This window comes from Branchiostoma lanceolatum, chromosome 4 (genome assembly GCF_035083965.1).
Source record: "Branchiostoma lanceolatum isolate klBraLanc5 chromosome 4, klBraLanc5.hap2, whole genome shotgun sequence".
Classification (NCBI taxonomy): Eukaryota; Metazoa; Chordata; class Leptocardii; order Amphioxiformes; family Branchiostomatidae; genus Branchiostoma; species Branchiostoma lanceolatum.
This window is the reverse complement of record NC_089725.1, coordinates 3,137,945-3,155,701: the sequence shown is the minus strand read 5'-3', so window position 1 is coordinate 3,155,701 and position 17,757 is coordinate 3,137,945. Positions and strand designations below refer to the sequence as shown.

Below are 17,757 nucleotides of genomic sequence, written 5' to 3'. Positions count from 1 at the left end.
TGACCTAGTTTCATCTGGGTTTTCAATGGTTTCGTCATTGTTTTCAACCCAAAATACGTATCATATGGAGGTTTCGAGGCACCCGTTAGAGGGTACGGGTCTTTTCCGATATATGCAAATATTACTTAAATACATGTAGATGCCAATGTCATTTCACTTATTGAGCAACATTCTCAAAAGGGGACAGCTGTGGATATACGGAGAGTGCTGCAGGATGAAGGAAAAAGCAGTACATTTTGGGAGAATCATGAAGAATGATAGAGACGCATGGAGAAAGCTGGAGAGAGACGGAGAAAGCTACAGAATGAAGGAATAACCCTGTAGATTTTGCATCTATTTATTGATAAGTAGTTATATTTGAATATATCGGAAAAGACAGTGGTCCTGTAACGTTAACCCTTTAAGGGTTGAAGATGAGTGAGGGTAAAGGATCCAGGGTACATACAATAGCTCACCTGAGTGAAGATGAAGGATCCAGGGTACATACATGTAGCTCACCTGAGTGAAGAATCTGGGGGACATAGCTTACGTGAGACTGTGAGTAGGGATAAAAGATACCGGGGTACATAGCTCATCTGAGTGAGGATAAGGGATCCAGGGTACATAGCTAACCTGAGTGAGGGTAAAGGATCTGAGGGCTAACCTGAGTGAGGATTAAGGATCCTGGGATACATATAGCTAACCTGAGAGAGGATGAAAGATCCCAGGGTACATATTAGCTAACCTGAGAGAGGATGAAAGATCCAGGGGTACATAGCTAACCTGAGTGAGGATGAAGGATCTCGGGGTACGTAGCTAATGGCAACGATGGGACATCTGGTTCTGGGGGGAGACAGCTCTTCCACATACTTCGTGGTGTCGCGCTGATCAAACACGAGCACGCTGCCATTTTGCAGCCCAGCGTACACGTAGTTGTTGTCTTCCTGGTTCCAGCAGCAGGCCCACACAGGGAATGGGGTGTGGTACCTGGGGAGAGGTAGCCTTAATGCAAGTCTTAAACCTAATAAAGTATTTACACATTAGTCAACATTTATCAATAGGAAAATAGATGTATGGCTTCTACCTTTGTTAACTTAGTTATATGTCTAGTCTACAGTTTCTCTGTATGCATGAGATTTTGAAGTTGGGAGCAACAGTGCACCTGCGTCGAAAAGTTAGTCTACAGGGTTGACTTACACAACAGGCACTGTCATGCTACTGACCTGCAACTGCAGCACTTCAATTAATGCTGGCCTATCAACCTTTGATCTAGCACTCATCAACTTTCAACTCATAGGTGTTTTACACCATGGCTAGTTGGGTTATTTGAAAGGGACTTTGACTGCTATAAACATACATTTATGTTGTTTATGATTTTACATTTTGAGTCTGACCTACATGTTTCTGAACTAACATCAAGTCCTGTGGCTGCCACATTCCCTAACATTTCAGCAGGAAATGGTGCATCCTGGGTCTTACGTTTGAACCACCGTGTTGCTCATGAGACTAGTGATCTTCAACGTCTTATCAATGGAGGCTGTCAGCATCAAGCCATCCACCCTCCCACTGAAGCAGATGTCTCTGATGGCCTTACTGTGGACAGAGACATACTGCATGCTCCGCAGGTCCATGGCACTGATCTGTGAGAACAGGGGTCACACATGTTATGTAGTGTCAAGAGTTAGCTACAGCACTGATCTGTTGTAGTGTCAGGAGTAAGATACATGTACACTGAACTGCAAACTTGGACCAACTTGCACTTGCACAGACGGTGACCTACGAGAGGCAACCTGAGAGCCCGCCAATGGATCCAGAACTGGAACGGCAAAATATGATGATGATGACAGTACTGATCTGTGGGAACAGACCTAGGGGTCACACGTTTCAGGAGTTAGAAAGATCTGAAGGGTTTAGGAGTTACAGCATTGATTTGGGGAATAGAGGTCCCACATGTAGTGTTAGGATTTAGAAACCTGAAATAATGCCATACCTGTTCTTGTATTTCCACATTTTTCAGATTTGAAGAAAAAGAAACAAGTGCTTTTGAAACAAGCTGGATTTTGGGCCCACGGAAAACAGATTTCTGTATCAGGGTCATATTTGTAAGTCCGGAGGGGCCATGAAGGAGTGTATAACCATGCAGCGGTTAAGAATAGACTGAAGACCAACAAGGGACTTCAATACACTTGGATTATCTATTTGAAGATGCCATCTATGATCCAATATTGTATGGACCGGTCTAGCAACAAATGCCGGATCCAAAATCATATCCAGTCCCTTGAGTTACTGTTCTTTGGCATAACTTAAACATAACATGAACATGCACACATACTTTCTTCACTCCAAAGCCTGGAAACAGCTGGTTTGGGGAAGCTTGTGACACAACTAGGGTCCCATGTTGCGCATCATAACCCAAAAGTCGGCTCTCTCCCTTCTGTAAGGTTAAGAAAGAGGATGTGAGTGGCTTGCCTGGTATTGATCAACGCTTCAAACCTGTATACAATAATGAGCAAACAACAACCCAACCCACATAAGAACACCAAACGTACCAAAGGTATGGAGCTGTCAAACTTGTAGAGTCTTGCTTGTTGACTGCTGCTAGCCTGGCTACAGGACGGCTGGGAAGGGCTGGGACCAGAAACACTGTTGGAGACATATCATTGTAACCAATTATGTTCATAATGTCCTTATAGATGTTTCTCCGTGTATGGGTTCATAAAGGCACTTAAACAGAGCTTATAAGGCTTACAGCAAGAGGATGGTTAAACATAGTGTACACCAAACCACGTCACATTATATTTTGACGTCAAGGCACAGCCTAATTCAAAAGAAACAAATTATCCTGGTTGCAAGACACACTCTGACGATACCTCTGGCCAAAACATCACACTTACTTTATCTTTTCTCATGTCTCAATGAAGATAATGTACCATGTAAGTTTCATTTGATGACCATAACTAGCAAGTAGTCTAACCAGTCTGCCTCAAATCATTCTGTTTCCAATCAGATGCTGTCTAGATCTAATGAATAGCTTCTTTGCATTTGTAGACATGACACACTGTGACCTCTGACATGGCCAGTGCCTGTGACCCCTAACCTGGCAATGTGCCAGTGCATGCGTGTGACACCTGACCTTGTCAGTGCCTGTGCCTTTCTCTGCCTCTCCCTGTCCAGTTGGGTCCTGATCATGTTACACTCCTGCAGTGCCAGTTCATACTGAAGCCGAGTCTGTGCTGCTTCCAACTCCACCTTCCGTCTCAGCTGTTTCTCTCTTTCCAACTCCCGAACCGCGCGGTCACGGTCTGTCGTGTCCACCATCTTCACTGTTTTGGCAAAGATGACTCGGATATCCCCCTTCTTTGCCTTGGCGTTGCACTGAGGACACTTTCCCCCCTGTCCTTTCAGCCACTTCTCTATACAACTAAAAAAAAGACAGGGTGTGCCAATAGTCAATAATTTAACACTTACATTTGAATTAGCATCAGACAGATTTGCATATATAAACTTTGTAATATACATTACAAAATGGTAAATTTACAGTTATAGTATACCATCTACAACATGTTATTTAGATAAAAGAACAAGTACAATAGACTGGTTTTCATTGTTCATGAATCACTTATTGCTGTTTATCCAATTTAAGAGTCATCCCATTGAGTGGATGCACCAGAGTCTAACATTTCTACACATTTTCTTCCCCCATGAAAAATTATCATGGAGATATTGTTTTTGGGTGTGTCTGTGTGTGTGTATGCATTTCGGGATATTTGTGGTCTGCATGATATATAACCTATGGATGAATTGTGATGACATTTGGTATATGGGTAGGTGTTGGGAAGGCAAAGGTCAAGGTCGATTATGGGCATCCTGGCTGACCTTGGAACTAGCATCCTCCTATGCAGGCCTGAATCCCTGGGCACAGCCTCCCAGATTCAACCCTGCTCTTTTCCCCCCACATTCTAATTATTGGTGACGTCACTAACCAGTCTCTCATGCATATAATTAGTATATGTTAATGTTTCACCTGCCATGTATTTGAGTTGCATAGCGGAGAAATACTGCAAATATAGATTTTTCACATTAGTTATGCAAACTATCAATTTGCACTTCATCATGTTTATATGTCTAAGCTACCGGCAAAATCAATACCATACCAAATATCATTGTAATTGATCCAGAGGCTCTTGTGTTATGCTGACTATAAGTCTGGAAACACGAACTAAACACACAAACACACACAAAAATCATAATTCAAATGATAATTGTATAGAAAAGAGTGAATGTTATCACAGTCTTTTGTAACCACTCAAGGGGTTTAAGGAAAAATAAATTGGTCACTGGCCACTATAGACAACATTAAAATGTTTGGGTTGACGGAAAAAGTAATTCAAGGGATCACAAAATGTGGTCAGTGTCCAGGTGGCCCCCATGCAGAGGAGACTTGCGTATATGTTTTCCCACACCTACAGCGAACACAGCTCTAAACATTCGTATTTTAGATCTGTTACATCTCCCGCCAATATGTACTGGAGCATATGTGCACTGAGCCTCCTGGGGCACTGGGGGTCATTCAGTTGTGTACGGAATGAGAGAGAACACACGAGTTGCAGTAACACGGGTTATGTGTAAACAGCAATTACAGACCTCTGTCCGAACAGATGACCACACTTCAGAGAGGCCAAACGATGGTTCCCAGAGTTTGTCCAGGCCTCGAAGCAGATGGAACAGCACTGAGGGGGACATGACATAATCAACATGAAGTACCATCATTGCATACAACAGTTAGCATGATAGAGGTCACTTCGAGTAGAGCATATAGAGTAGAGCTTATATAGTAGAGCTTGAAATAAGCAAAAATTGTTTGCTTTCTTTGCAATTGCGTTCCATAACTAATGCTACATAAAATAATACATCTTGGTAGTCCTTCGAAGTTGAACATAAAATTCCAAATTCAGCGCTCAAAATACTTTTTTTCAGCCAGGTTCCCACTGGGGCAAAAGCTAGGTTGCACATTGGAATTTCAGGTTGCCCGCCAGGCAGCGGCCTACATTGATTTCACTGATTTCTTCAAATTAAGTACATACATAGCATTTTACAATATTACTTAAAGCATTTGTGTTTCAAAATAAAAATCAGATAATATAATTAAAAGCATGCCTCCAGACTTACTTTTTGACTTTTTCACTATGCTCCAAACCAAAAAAAACTGGGTCTACCAACAAAACATTACTAGTAGGTGCGCCACTTTAAAAGTTAGGGAGCAGAAGCAATACTTTTGCCCATACCAACAACATGTAATACTCAAATATCAATCAATGTTAACATCCTGAAATGACATTTTAATAGATTCTAAAGGAAAATAGATACTTAGGAAGACCTAAAGTTTTTAACTAGTAGGAGGTTCTTGGCGGTGCTGTGCTACTTACCCTCATCTCCCAAATAAGCATACCCCCAGAATAAACATCCCCCCCCCGAAAATTTACCAAATTGACGGGGAAACTGTGACCATGCATGCTACTTCTGTCGGAGGGAAAGAAATCGAAGATAATAAGCAGGTAGGTTAACCGAGAAAGCAGATGGTTTGAACGGGGAGTCAAGGAAGCTGTGCACATCAGGTCCCGCTCTCCGTCCCTGAACCGTGACCAAGGACGCCACAGACTCCCTCCAATCTACAACTCTCTCGTCCAGTCACGTGACTTGGGTGACCTTTGACACCTATGTCACGTGACACCTCTGATAGCTGAAGAAAGATGGCGGATGTCATCTGAAAGCTCCTAGTAGCTTCTCAATTTGTAGTCGTGTGTATTAGTTTAATAAATCCTTTATTCAGCAGGTAGGTTCTTTTTATTCATTTAATTTATTCACATTTTCAGGAGAATAGAGTAGTCCAGAGGTTTAGGTTCTGAACCCATGGCACATCTATGTGTGCTAAAGAACAATTTTGGTTACATGCAAAATTACATGTTGGAATAAATTTTACCTGTAATTTGAACAAGAGTCCGTATATATATATATAGGACACAATTCTATGTGAAGTATTTATAGTGTGTACATTTTAGCTAACTAATTAAAGGTGTTTTGTTATTTTCCTTTGCTATTGATCAGTTGGATCAGCTACCAAAAATTGCTAATGTTTTAAAGGCCACCACAGCCGCTTTCACTTTGCAATACACAAAATATCTACATGGCTGTACTGGGCAAGTCCTGTAGATATGAAAAAGTATAAACATTATGTAGGTCTGAGGTCTTTTTGTTGCACCATGGAAGTTGTTTACACCAATGCAACAGGGTCAAACCCAGGTCCGGCCGTGACCCGGTGAACGCCGTCTTAGAGAACGCTGTGCAGAACAAATGCGCATAGCCGTCTGCGGTTCAACAGGGAGGTCAGGAGGTCTGAAAACCTGACATTCGCAGCTACATTTTTTGTAGAACTCGATTCCGTTGCTGCATTGGTATTAGAGCTGTACATGTGTACCGGTACCGGGTACAATCAATTAGGTACAGGTCCAAAATACCTGAACCCTGGTGGACTGGTGCTGGACCTGTACTAATCAGGTCAAGCCTGACTCATCAGGGGATGGCCACTTTGACAGATAAAATTAAAGTCTGGTGGCTTGAATTCAAATAAGCTTCTTTGTAATGATAATGAATCACCTTTAGCAGTATCTCACCTGCATGCACTATTACCGTGGCAGTGCACTGAAGCCACATCTATACTATACATATGAAACACATTTGCAAGGCTGGAGTGAAATTTTCATCTGTGTTTTCACAAAAATAATACCTAGCACAATTAAATATTATGTTGTTACCAGTTAAACATGCTTTTGTCCTTATTGAAAATCTACCATTTTATGAACAAGTTAGTTTAGGTACAGGTTCAGATCCGGACCTGTACAGTACCTACATGTAATCCCGTGTACCTGTACCTGTACCTGTACCTAAAATTTGTTTAGGTACACAGCTCGAATTGGTATGCAACTTGGCATATCGTTAGCTACGTTTGTAGATTGCGTGTGGTGATGCACGTCACAATGTACAGTCAAACCTGTCCAAGGCGACCACCCGGGGGACCGAGCAAAAAAAGTCGCGATGGACAGGTGGTCGCCATGAAGAGGATTCCAATCATAACATGTTTCCAGCTCGAGGTGTTCAAATACCGTGTACCACGTAGATGGATGGAAAATTATGTGATTTTAGACAGCATGACCCCCACCAGGTTCAATTCTCATTGACAGAAAGATCCTACAGAAATTACATTTTCCGTTATCGTTGTAATATTTGTTTACCGTTACATCGTGAACAAATGTTCGTCATAATTTTGACTAAAAACAATGTCTGCCCCGATGACCTTGAGTTAGAGTACACACTGTACTACACACACACACAGACACGCATATAAAATCTAGGTTTTAAGGCCTGAGACAAATCCCTAGAAAACACCTGTTGACCCCAGCCTTCTTTTGGGCGCCGACCGCTGGATTAAAGCGGCAAAAAGTTTTCGATCTGACAACTGAAGGATGAAAACGGAAAGTTGTCATACCGCCGCCGAGCACGCGACCGCATCGAAAGGTAACAGTGGAGCAGAATGCACAGCGTCGGCGATTACAAGCGAGCAGCGCCCAATAAAGGTTTGTGAGAGTCATGGAAATAACAAGAATATAAGAATATTAATTTTCATCAATAATGAGAGTACCGGTATTCTAAATATTCATACACAGAAGCGTTGTGTTTTAGAAAAGTCAGCGTTATGCCGCGCTGAAACAAAGATGGCGTCGCGGACCAAGAAACAACATGTCTCGGCCAACGTTTTACCCTCCACCGCAGAGTCATTTTCCGGCGGAATTTAGTAAGACAGAGACACATTTTTGTTGAAAATACAAGAAATACAGATTTTATTCCGTACGAGAAGAACAGAGCTGATTTACTTCGGCCCTGTAATGTTGAGCCGCGGTTCCATCTATCTCTCACCCCCCTATCACGTGGCAAGCACATGAAGGCGACCAATCAGAGAGCAGCTTGGCACGTGGAAAGACTGTGTGGGGCCCTAAGCCAGATCGTCCCACAAACCCTTTACGCGACGTGCAGGAGGCTGGATCTACTAGTTGCGTTACCTAATTTATGAACGTGAATTTTCCGGAAATGCCCCAGGGATTTCAACTCCTGATACTGGACCTTCCGTAGATGCATTGCGGTAAGCATTTACTGTAGTTATCTCCATGAAAAATGGAGATATAGTTTTGGGTGTGTCTGTATGTTTGTTTGTTTGTGTTTCCGCACTACTGTAGTCAGCATAACTTAAAAACCTCTAGATGGATTACAATGATATTTGGTATGTGGGCAGGTGTTGTGAAGCCGAAGTTCAAGGTTGATTATGGGCCCCCTGGTATGTGACCTTGGTACTGCAGCAGAACTTCAATTTTTGTGTCTTATGACCTGGACGTGCTGTGGTCTTGATTTTTGGGTGGCAGATAGCTTGTGGTGTAATAAAGAAGTGGTGTAGGTTTGGGCCCCCTAGCAGCTTCCTCTGGAACTGCAGGGGCGTTTTTGTGAAAATCTTCTAAGGAGAATAACTGAACAAAGGAACGACGGATTTCCTTGATATTTAGTATGCAGGTAGCTTAGATAGAGATGTACACAATGAAGTGCAAATTATGCTAATTTGGACTTAATTTGCATAGATAATGAGGAAAATCTATATTTGCAGTGTTTTCCATTATCAGACTCAAATACATGTAACATATGTAGTTTATGGAAAGTGGAGCATCAACAGATACCAATTATGCAAATAGATTCCTAATTTGCATAATTAATGCAAAAACACCTTAATTCATCTAATTTGAAAATTATAGGACTGTTAATATTGCAACATGTGTAAGTTAGATAAATGTGTTTATGACCAAGCATATATTATGCAAATGTGTAAGTCATTTGCATGAATAGAATTGTTCATGGAGATATGAGGTCGTGGAACTCTTGTTGATTAGGTTGTGTTTTTTCTTTGGCAAACTCTTCTCTTACATATGGTCAGATTGTTGGAAATCCCGTTTCTATTGATTTTTCAATTCTCAACGTTTCTGTACGGGTGCCAGTCTGACTGACAATTTGTCACAGGGTTAATTTGAAACCGTTTCATATGGGTTTTTTGGGCGATAAATGATAAGTTAAGAGTGTTCCATTCACGATTTACCGTTATTCAGTCACCAAAGTGACACAAGCAACGTTAACGAGCCACCCTGTTTGTAAAAACAGCTACAGGTCGGACTTGACATTTTCTCATATAATTTCATGACTAGAAACTGGTAAGTTAAGTGCAGTTCTTTCACGATTCAACGTTTATTGGTTGCTCGTAGTCTGTGGAAATTTGCATCCATTGATATTTCGTCTTTCTTTCCGCTATTACGTCAGGTCGTACGAGTGCCAGCCTGACTGACAAATTGTCACAGTGCTAATTTGAAACTCTTACATAGGGTTTTATGGACAAAAAATGATAGGTCAAGAATGTTTCATTCACGATTTTTCGTTATCATCGTCATAGTAACACAATGTTAGTGTGTCAGTCTGATTGTAAAAATAGCTACAGGTGGTATTTAAAATTTTCTCGGTTGTCATAGTAACACAATATTGACGTGTCAACCTGATCGTAAAAATGACTACAGTTGGGATTTGAAATTTTCACATATATTTTCTTGACTAAAAACTGGTAAATTAAGTGCAGTTCACTCACGATTTAACGTTTAATAGTCGTTCGTAGTCACATTGAGGAAATTTGCATCCATTGATATTTCCTTTTTTCTTACCTCTATGTACGAGTGCTAGCCTGACTGACAAATTGTCACAGGACTAATGGGTGAAGACTACCAATTCCTGGCCCCTATACTTTCAATGGTAGACATATAAGGAAAGGGCTGTCAAAAGTCACCTACCTGAAGTTTAGGTCATGGAAAACTCACATTGGCAGCGTAGTCTGACCTCTAAAGTGTCAATCTACTGAGTTTCGCCAATTTTCCACCGGCGCAAAGTGGTGAAATTCTATCAAAACATGACGAGATGACCTTTGACCCCCCTTGACAAAACCTGATCACATCCAAACTACACCTATTTCAAAGTGTACCGGACACTTCAAACACGGCTAAAACCCTGTTTTTCTAACTAAATGAAATAGCAACAACCCTTACCTGTCAATTCCAGCTCAAAAACACCAACATTTCCAACAAAGAGCCCTCCTACAGCTACTTTTAAATAGCATATACATGCGGTTTCTGTCTGGCATTAAAATGGACCCTCTGCGCATGACTGTAATGGTGAACTTTGGCCTAATTTGTAACCCTTACATAGGGTTTTTATGGACAAAAAATGATAGGTCAAGAGTGTTTCTTCCACGATTTTTCGTTATTGGTTGTCATAGTAACTCAATGTCAACGTTTCAGCCTGATTGTAAAAATGGCTACAGTGGGATTTGAAATTTTCTCATATATTATGATGTCCAAAAAACTGGTAAGTTGAGTGCAGTAATAGTTCATTCACGATTTACGTTTAACGGTCGTTTGTAATCAGTTTGTGGAAATTTGTATGCTACCGTCACTACAATCGGTGGGGTTTATTCATTTTGTCTCTGTTCCCTACACTTGGTACGGTGCAAGTTTATTACCCGGTCACGTGGCCCAGTTTACTTGGTGTTACCCATACTCTCGCGGGTTTCTTTGTGTAGGATTTCTATACTTGGTTGGGCCTTTCGGGGACTTCCTTCGCTCATCCGCTCCCATGGGGGATTTCGCTCCCTTGGGGGGTCGAAGTCAGAACTTGCATTCTGGGTTTGTACGTTTAATGTATGAATAATGTCCGGAATCTTCTAGAATGAGTTCCTCAATATATGTGGCTAAGATGGTCGCATTTGTTGTTAGTTTTATCATCCGGCAGGCTGCTTTGCATGTGGAACTATTCCGACACACTATAACGTGTTTCTAGGCGTGTTGCCAAGTTTTTGTCAAATACATTAAAAATTATAACCGCCAAACCTTACCTTGTCGTCGACTGACATTGTTTTAGTCGCTTATCCTATAAGCGAGGATAACGGTCAGCTATGGCCCTTCGAGGCAGGCATAAAATCTCTTTCGCCAGCGAAATAGATAGTAATTTCTGTGAAATCTGAATTTTTGACGCCATGCACTACGTGATCGTTTTGAAAATTGAGTTCAAACCGAACTGAGCTTGCGGTAAACTATAAGATTACGATGGGCACAACAACATCGATATCTAAGTATTCACAATCCTTTGTATTTACATGTACAATGTTTATAGTGGGAACGTTTTATTAAAACACTTCATGGAGGAATCAATGCTTTTGATATATTTTTGTCCGTCAAGGTCTTAAAAACATTCCCGCGAAATCCGACAGCAAAATTCGATGTCACCACACGCCGGAAAAACGTGGTCGCCATGAGCAGGGATTGTGCTCTGTGCGGTCCCAATTCGTGGCGGTCGCGTTAGACGGGTGGTCGCCTTGGGCAGGCCGCTTAATGCTTGTGCCTATGGGGAAAATTTTCGGGACCGAGAAAAAGCTGTCGCCATGGCCAGGTGGTCGCGTTGAAAAGGTGGTCGCCTAGGCAGGTTTGACTGTATATTACAATGTAACAGTTATTAAACGACCACAGCAAGTAGCAAAAGGAACCACCCTATATCTGCTTACAACATTGGCCAATATGGGGCCGAGCTATATCGTGTTCGGGATAGGAGGGCTGTTCCATATGCGCGTCGATATAGGGGTGCACGACTTTACATTGACGATAAAAGCAGTTGCGGTGTAAAAAAGACATTGTGCATCATCACGCCCATTCTAGAAAATGATATGCCAAGATACACGCCAATGCGACAACTGGATCGTGAGTTCTAGCTGCGAACATGAAACAAAAGCATTTCTAATACTCCCATCAGGAGGTCATCCTCCTTCCCGGAGTAAAGATATTCATGCAAAACTATGTGCAGTCAGTACTCAAGTATAATAATATCATGCCCTGACAGACACAAACACAGACAAGCCCTAAACGATGGGGTGAACCCTGTCTCTCCCAGGGACAGTATGATACTTACATCTGAGTCTTCATCACTCTCCACTTTAGCAGCTGTTCTCCGTGGAGACGTCTTAAATTCTGCTGGAGAATTCCTGACATAGCTGGTGATATGGCCATGGACACCTGGCATAGATGCAGGTGCTGCTGCTAATGTTGTAGCTAGCAATACAAGAAGAGAAATCATAGATTGGCAATGTTACTTCATAATGTTTTTGTGACTGCATCAATTAGTAGCTAATGGAGGTAAGTGACTTCTTGTCAAAATATTTTGAAATTTGAAACCACCCAAAAGGAACAGTGAGCCAAAACATGCACAATTATCATTGCATTCCATTTACGTTGTACAAATTGTATATGGAAGGAAATATACCAAACACACACTGGAAGCAATATGCAGGCTAAAGACGTCATAGGAATAGATGCTGAGTAGGCCACAACAATTTATAGATACCCGCATACCAAAAACAGTCCACCAGGCACTCTTGAGTTATTGTAGTGACAGACAGACAGACACATGAACACTGACAAAAACAAAACAATGTAAGGGAAGTATGAAGTTGCTGCATACATTATGCAAAGGAGGTCCTCATTAGCATAATGCAAATTCCATTGTATTCCCCTTTCCTAAAGTTACCTTCACCTCCAATATGACATTCCTAGCATCTACCACAAAAGAAATATGAAGTTTCTGCATAAATTATGTACGTTAGGGCCTCATTAGCATAACACATATTCAGGTGTATCAACCTTTTCTAAAGGTACCTACACCTCAAATATGACTTCCGTATCATGTACCCTAAGGGAAATACACATGTATACTTTTCTGCAATATCAGTATTAGAGCAACAATGTACATGTACCACCCTACTAGTACTTCTACTTGTTTTTGGCAGAAGAAGAAGAAGCAGAACATGCCAGCAAAAAGCAATTCCTGTATAGGGAGGGGAATATAATTAGTTTACTAATAGCTAAGTTGGTAGCAGATATTCATTTTGGTATCTATAGTGGTCACTCTAGGGACTGAGCCAATTTGGCCACTATGGCCAGGTGACCACAATGTACATGTAGAGAAAGGGTCGACTCGAGCAGTGAGTGACACAGGGCTATTAAGTTTATACTGAGATTAAAACAGAATATCTATTCACATACACACTGCACAGGTGCTTAGAACGTATACAGTTCAATTTTTGTTATAACATTAGTTGTTACAGTATATCAAGAAATAAAGAAATCTGGCAATGACACAAACACATTAACTGCAAGACTAGTTAGTGGCCTTCAACTTAGTTGACATGGATGTTCAGTTTACTAAGCCCTAATTTAATCAATTACTGCACAAGTCACACACACTCACTATCCGGTTTATCGTCTTATTAAATAAAATCTTTTATTAAATATTAGATTTGTTTGCTCGCATAAAAGTTGTTTTAAACTGGAATCATACACAACAAGAAGCAGTTGAAACGTTCAGTTTACTGTAAGTTCCCGTGGCAAAGTTAGCCAGCTGCCGCTAACTCGAAAATTACAGACTTGTGAAGAGCTTCTGGACTCGGAAGAGATCGCCATTTTTCTTGGAAGTTTGATTCCAGTGTCACCGACAACAAAATACTTCGAGTCAAACTACAATATTCTTTAATGTTTTCTTTATTCAAACACTTAAAGGGTCCTAGATGAGCCCACATTTTGGCGATGCAGCGCGGAAATAAAAAGATTGTAAACCAGGCGTGGGCTGGCACGGCTCGGAGTTACGGCCGATTTTGTAAACAAAGGTACGCCGGCCAGGCTGTGACCGCCGGCTGACCACGCGCCGTGACCGTTATTGACAGTGTTGGCATTGCAGCCGGACCGCAAATCGCCTGACCGTGACCACATTGGACAGGTGACCGCTATAGACTAATTCTCAATGCTTATGTCAATGGGGAAAATCCAAGGGACCGACAAAAAATGACCACTATATATATGGCCAGGTGGCTGCTATGTCCAGGTGACCGCTAATACAGGTTTGACTGTACTGTATAAATCAAAAGTTTGCCATCCTTCTATGCTGGTTTTGGTGTCTAGGAAGGGAAGGGTATGCATAAATACCTCACCCAAACTCTTCCAAACTCACCCAAATTTATCTGAGTCTGATATACAGTGTATACAGGGCAAGGACTTTATCTGAAACTCTGGATACATTGTCTGTGCAATTATGTACCGAGCTAGCAAACCTTGCCACATGGCTACATTCAAATCGTCTAACACTGAATGTCGCTAAGACTAAGTGGATTCTATTCGGTAGTAGTGGGAAGCTAAGAGCAGTACCTCCACTTAGAATCCAGATTGATCAGGAAACAGTCGAACAAGTGTACCAATTCAAATACCTAGGTGTTCTCCTTGACTGCAATATCTCATGGAACGAACACATTGATATGGTATGTTCCAAGGTATCTCAGAGAATAGGTTTGCTAAGACGCTTAAGATCATGTCTCACTGTCAACATTGCAAGTATGTTATACAGAAGTATGATTCTACCACTACTGGAGTATTGTGACATTGTCTGGGAAAATTGTAACATCACCAAGCAGCGACAACTTCAGGTCCTTCAAAATCGAGCTGCCAGGGTCATCCTACAAATGAAGCGACGATCCAGTGTCCAAGACCTACACAGCAGACTCAACTGGAAGTATCTGACGCAGCGGAGAAAGGAACACATGTGTGTGATGGTCTTTAAATGTATTAACGGGCTTGTCCCAACATACCTGGATACCACCTTTGTACACAACCACCTGTTACACAGCCACAACACCAGACAAGCCTCTTTGCTCCATAAACCCAATTACACAAACACAGCCGGCCACCGCACATTTGCATACAGAGGAGCAACATACTACAATACACTTTCGGCGGACATTAGACATGCACCAACTCTACGGCAGTTTAAAGCTGCCCTAGGACACACTCCTCCGCACATTGACCTCTGACCTCCACCGTTGACGTTTTTGGTTGACCTCGACAACTGTTCTCTGTAATGACGCTTCGGTTTATTTGTATATATTGTTTGTTGTCCTCTGGTTGTCTCACTGAATGTAACACGATTCGTTTTTGTTATTTATTTAGTGGGCCCCCTTGGAAATCAACTTCAAATAAGTTGAATGGGGCTACCCACTTGTCTGAAGATGAATAAATAAATAAATAAATAAATGTATAAAAAATGTCAGCAGGTCTATAAAGTATTCACAAGTTTTTGCATGTTTCTCCGCTAGTTTCCAAGATAACATATATATGCTTATATTTGAGGCTGAAAACCTTTTGCATTCATTTTTAAAGATCTCGCTCAATGTAAGAGAAGCGAACCTACTTTCCTTGTTGAAGATTTAGCGATGGATTCTATGTAACTTCCCTAGGACAAGGTCTTAGGAAAGATAAGGCCAAGAAGTCGGAAGGAGTCACTCTCTTGTAGTTCATTTTCATTCATAGATATGGGTGGAAGAAAACGTTCCCGATATATTAACCGAAAGGAGCTTCGTCTTTAAGGAGTTAAAGGTCACTAGCCATTTGTCGCCCCATTCCACAACCGAGCGCAGATCACGTTCTAAATTAGTCGCCATTTCTGTCTTGTCTAATCTGGATGATGGGCCGTCAGAACAAGAGTAAAGGGTAGAGTCAGCGGCATAGATGACAAGTTGATAGAGAATGTGGTCAGGTAGATCATTTATGAATATAAGGAAGAGGGTTGGGGCAAGAACAGAGCCCTGGGGTACACCAGCATTTATTTCATAGGATGAGGATGACTGACCATCAAGAACGACTTTCAGCTTTCTGTCAGTCTGTTGACATTGTGGCACCCAATGCCATAGGCAACAAGCTTTGTGACAAGCCCAGTGTGCCAAACCTTATCTAGGCCTCAGAGATGTCGAGAGCTACTATCCGTGATTCCCCACGAGCATTAAGAGCCCGATTGACTTTCTCTGTAATAACAGTGAGAAGATCAGCCGTTGGTCTGCCAACTCGAAAACCATACTGGGAGTTGGAGAAGAGCCTGGATGACTCGATGTTCTTCAAAAGTTCTTGGTTCAGCAAACTTTGCTGCTGATTATTATTAGTTGATTGCGATAAAATTGTGCTAAGCTACATGTATAGTCTCTGACCCAAACATCCACCGTCTTATCGTCCTGTCGTTTGTTAAACTTAAAAAAAAGGGTATTAGCAGACCTAAGTTGACCCCAACAATGAGAATCCAATATGGCGGGCAGACAATCCTTGTACATGTCATTTCAGAATGAGTGGAGTTACATGAAAAAACTGGCAAATACATAAAACTTGCTGCAATTTTTTTATTCATAATTGCATAAACAATGTATCCACAGCATCAAATAAAGTCCTTGCTTCGGGTTCGGTGTTTAGGCATACCGGGAAGTTCCGGAAGCATTTTCTCATGACTTTACTTCTAGATCTGTTTCCTTGTACAGTAGAGTCCGCTTAATTGCACCTCGGATTAATGCACACTCCATTTAACGGTCGCAATCTAGGGGGGTCCGGGGGGCATTCTCCCCCGTGAAATTTTGGATCTTCAAGCCTTCAGAAACGCAATCTCCCGCATTTTGAGAGACAAATCATGCGGTTGAGAGTGATTGTTGGCGGTCCCTTTTACCGCCGCCATTGGCATTATCGGTGGCGGTGCTAACGAGAACGTGTTTGTGTTTTGACACCCTTCTGCCGTTTCATGTTTGGCGCGAACCTTTGGCTGACTTTGTCCCAGTTCAAGATATAAACCGCTTGGAAAATCCTTAGAGCCACGAATATCCATATAACTGTCATTAAAAAAAGTACAATGAGGGCAACAACATGATATTTAGAGGCGCTCCTTGTTCGAGTGCATGTTCTATTCCACGCGCCCCTACAATATGTAGGACCGTCAGCACTTTTGAACATCTGGGGCCTGGGTCGCCCGGCGATTTCATGGGTACCGGGCGTGAGTTTGATGTTTTTGAGGCGTGCAGCGCTCCGTCCCTGGCCATGGACTGCTAACAATGCGTATCAGAGAACCCTAGGAGTACATCGTAGGCTTCTTTCTTACTAAAAGAGCATTTGTTCTAGATTCTAGTTCCACTGGTGACAGAAATTAGTCTCCCTTCAAAATTTTGTTTGGACACACTCAGCCCAACTGAGTGCGTCTTTTCCAAAAAAGTGTGTCCAAAGACGCAAGGACGCATGCCTGGCGGGAACGCTGGCGTAGACACTTTTGGAGGTGCGGTGCAGTGCTGACGTGATCATCTGTCACATTCTTTTATGGCAGAGCAGAAACTTCCTACATTCACCCAAAGGATGTATACGCGAGTTCGGCTCTGCTATATATGGAGAATGGTCTGTCACTGATCTAACCAAATTTACCCACTGGATACATAGTAGTACAGTACATTGTACAGTAATTCACTACCAAGTACCATGGTGTACACAGTAAAATCTGTCCCAACATGACAGGGGCTTCTCTGGAGCTTACTGATTAAACTTACTGTGTCCTGAGATGTCTTTCCTGAGAATTTGAAATTTACCGTTTTAATACATGAACGTGGCCAAAACAAGAGAGGTGGAATCTACAATGTAGGGTGTAACCGCACTGTACCTGTATAATGAAAGCTTTCCGACATCTAAATGCGGAAACAAGTTCATACATCACACCGAGGTTTATAAACTATTCACCTCCTGTATGATACAATGTACTACC

The 17,757-nt window shown here is 41.9% G+C and overlaps 1 protein-coding gene across 2 annotated transcripts in view; it reads right to left on the bottom strand.

Moving 5' to 3' along the window:
* LOC136432238 (E3 ubiquitin-protein ligase rfwd3.S-like) overlaps positions 1–17,757 on the bottom strand; it is a 64,607-nt gene that overhangs the window by 23,390 nt on the left and 23,460 nt on the right. For both annotated transcript variants that reach the window (XM_066423310.1, XM_066423311.1), the window contains exons 4-10: positions 12,070–12,209; positions 4,624–4,709; positions 3,113–3,400; positions 2,529–2,622; positions 2,312–2,413; positions 1,459–1,619; positions 763–966 (exon numbers count right to left, since the gene is read on the bottom strand). In XM_066423310.1, coding sequence (XP_066279407.1) covers positions 763–966; positions 1,459–1,619; positions 2,312–2,413; positions 2,529–2,622; positions 3,113–3,400; positions 4,624–4,709; positions 12,070–12,209 — 1,075 coding nt within the window. The remainder of the gene's footprint in view (positions 1–762; positions 967–1,458; positions 1,620–2,311; positions 2,414–2,528; positions 2,623–3,112; positions 3,401–4,623; positions 4,710–12,069; positions 12,210–17,757) is intronic.